Source organism: Bison bison, unplaced genomic scaffold, assembly GCF_000754665.1.
Source record: "Bison bison bison isolate TAMUID 2011002044 unplaced genomic scaffold, Bison_UMD1.0 scf7180017864460, whole genome shotgun sequence".
Lineage (NCBI taxonomy): Eukaryota > Metazoa > Chordata > Mammalia > Artiodactyla > Bovidae > Bison > Bison bison.
This window is the reverse complement of record NW_011495022.1, coordinates 1,721,124-1,723,312: the sequence shown is the minus strand read 5'-3', so window position 1 is coordinate 1,723,312 and position 2,189 is coordinate 1,721,124. Positions and strand designations below refer to the sequence as shown.

The following is a 2,189-nucleotide window of genomic DNA, read 5'->3' as shown; positions in this document are numbered from 1 at the left end:
AAATTGCCAACATTGTTGGATCATCAAAAAAGCAAGAGAATTCTAGAAAAACATCTACTTCTGCTTTATTGACTATGCCAAAGCCTTTGACTGTGTGGATCACAAAACACTATGGAAAATTCTTAAAGAGATGGAAATACCACACCATCTGAAATGCCTCTTGAGAAATGTGTATGCAGGTCAGGAAGGAACAGTTAGAACTGGACATGGAACAACAGACTAGTTTCAAATAGGGAAAGGAGTGTGTCAAGGCTGTATATTGTCACCCTGCTTATTTAATTTCTATGCAGAGTACATCATGAGAAATGCTGGGCTGGAAGAGGCACAAGCTAGAATCAAGATTGCTGGGAGAAATATCAATAACCTCAGATAGGTAGAGGACCTCACCCTTATGGCAGAAAGTGAAGAAGAACTAAAGAGCCTCTTGATGAAAGTGAAAGAGGAGAGTGAAAAAGCTGCTTTAAGCTCAACATTCAGAAAACTAAGATCATGGCATCTGGTCCCATCACTTCATGGGAAATAAATGGGGAAACCGTGGAAACGGTGACAGCCTTATTTTTTTTGGACTTTATTTTTTTAGTTTTTGGACTCCCAAATCACTGCAGATGGTGACTGAAGCTATGAAATTAAAAGACGCTTGCTCCTTGGAAGAAAAGCTATGACCAATCTAGACAGCATATTAAAGAGCAGAGACATTACTTTGCCAACAAAGGTCCATCTAGTCAAAGCTGTGGTTTTTCCAGTAGTCATGTATGGATGTGAGAGTTGGACTGTAAAGAAAGTTGAGTGCCGAAGAACTGATGCTTTTGAACTGTGGTATTGGAGAAGACTCTTGAGAGTCCCTTGGACTGCAAGGAGATCCAACCAGTCCATTCTAAAGGAGATCAGCCCTGGGATTTCTTTGGAAGGAATGATGCTGAAGCTGAAACTCCAGTACTTTAGCCACCTCATGTGAAGAGTTGACTCATTGGAAAAGACCTTGATGCTGGGAGGGATTGGGGGCAGGAGAAGGGGACGACAGAGGATGAGATGGCTGGACGGCATCACTGACTCAATCGACGTGAGTCTGAGTGAACTCCGGGAGTTGGTGATGGACAGGGAGGCCTGGCGTGCTGCAATTCATGGGGTCACAGAGTCGGACATGACTGAGCGACTGAACTGAACTGAATTGTAAAAACAGTTTGAATGTCTGGTTTGACATATAAAGCTCTCTATATAGTGTAAATAAGGCTTAGTATAAAATCAGGTACAGAGTAGGAATTACAAAAGAAAACAATTTAGATTTTAAAAAAATTTAATATATTCAAAACAGACACCTACCTGCATCACCTTCTGCTGAATCTCTTCTAACTGTGTACGCTTACTTCGTTGCCTACAAACTTCCTGGTAGCGAGTATATTGCTCTCGCAGTGAATCTAATAATTTCATAACCTGTGGCTGTGCAAGCAGTTCATCATCCATAGGAGACCATGAGACCCCGCCATCTGAGCCATTAAATCGACGCTGCTGTAATTCGGATAACAATTCATGCCCTTTACAAAGGAAAGATACTTACAATTAATATCCATAAAGAAATACAAATCTTATTTCTCAATCTTCTCAATTTTAGTCGCTTGTTTTTAGAATATACCTGCCTATGTTTACCTAACAGGTCTTAAGTACTAAAAAGCAATTTTTCAATTTATATAGAAATAAACAGGAAAACTGCATGTATATATACACATATGGATATACACAATTTAGTTTATCTATACACTATGTTCTGTATCATAACTGTATCATATACAGACAGTCCTTGACTTAGTGATGGTCTGACTTACAATTTTCTGACTTTACAATGTTGCATTCAGTTGAACCCATATTTCAAATTTTGAATTTTTTCTTTTTCTGGGCTAGCAACATGCAGTATGATACTTCTGTGATGCTGGGCAGTGGCAGTGAGCCACAGCTTGCAGTCAGCTACACCATCACGAGGGTAAACACCCGATACACTGACAACCATTCTGTACTCGCACAACTCTTCTGTTTCTCACTTTCAGTACATTGTTCAATAAATTACATAAGATATTAAACACTGTATTTTTTTTTTCAATGCCATTCTCCCAAATCTTCCCATCCTCTCCCTCTCCCACAGAGTCCATAAGACTGTTCTATACATCAGTGTCTCTTTTGCTGTCTCGTACACAGGG

The 2,189-nt window shown here is 39.7% G+C and overlaps 1 protein-coding gene across 5 annotated transcripts in view; it reads right to left on the bottom strand.

The window, feature by feature from the left end:
• SESTD1 (SEC14 and spectrin domains 1) overlaps positions 1-2,189 on the bottom strand; it is a 144,449-nt gene that overhangs the window by 35,640 nt on the left and 106,620 nt on the right. For all 5 annotated transcript variants that reach the window (XM_010859749.1, XM_010859747.1, XM_010859748.1 and 2 more), the window contains one exon: positions 1,321-1,532. In XM_010859749.1, coding sequence (XP_010858051.1) covers positions 1,321-1,532 — 212 coding nt within the window. The remainder of the gene's footprint in view (positions 1-1,320; positions 1,533-2,189) is intronic.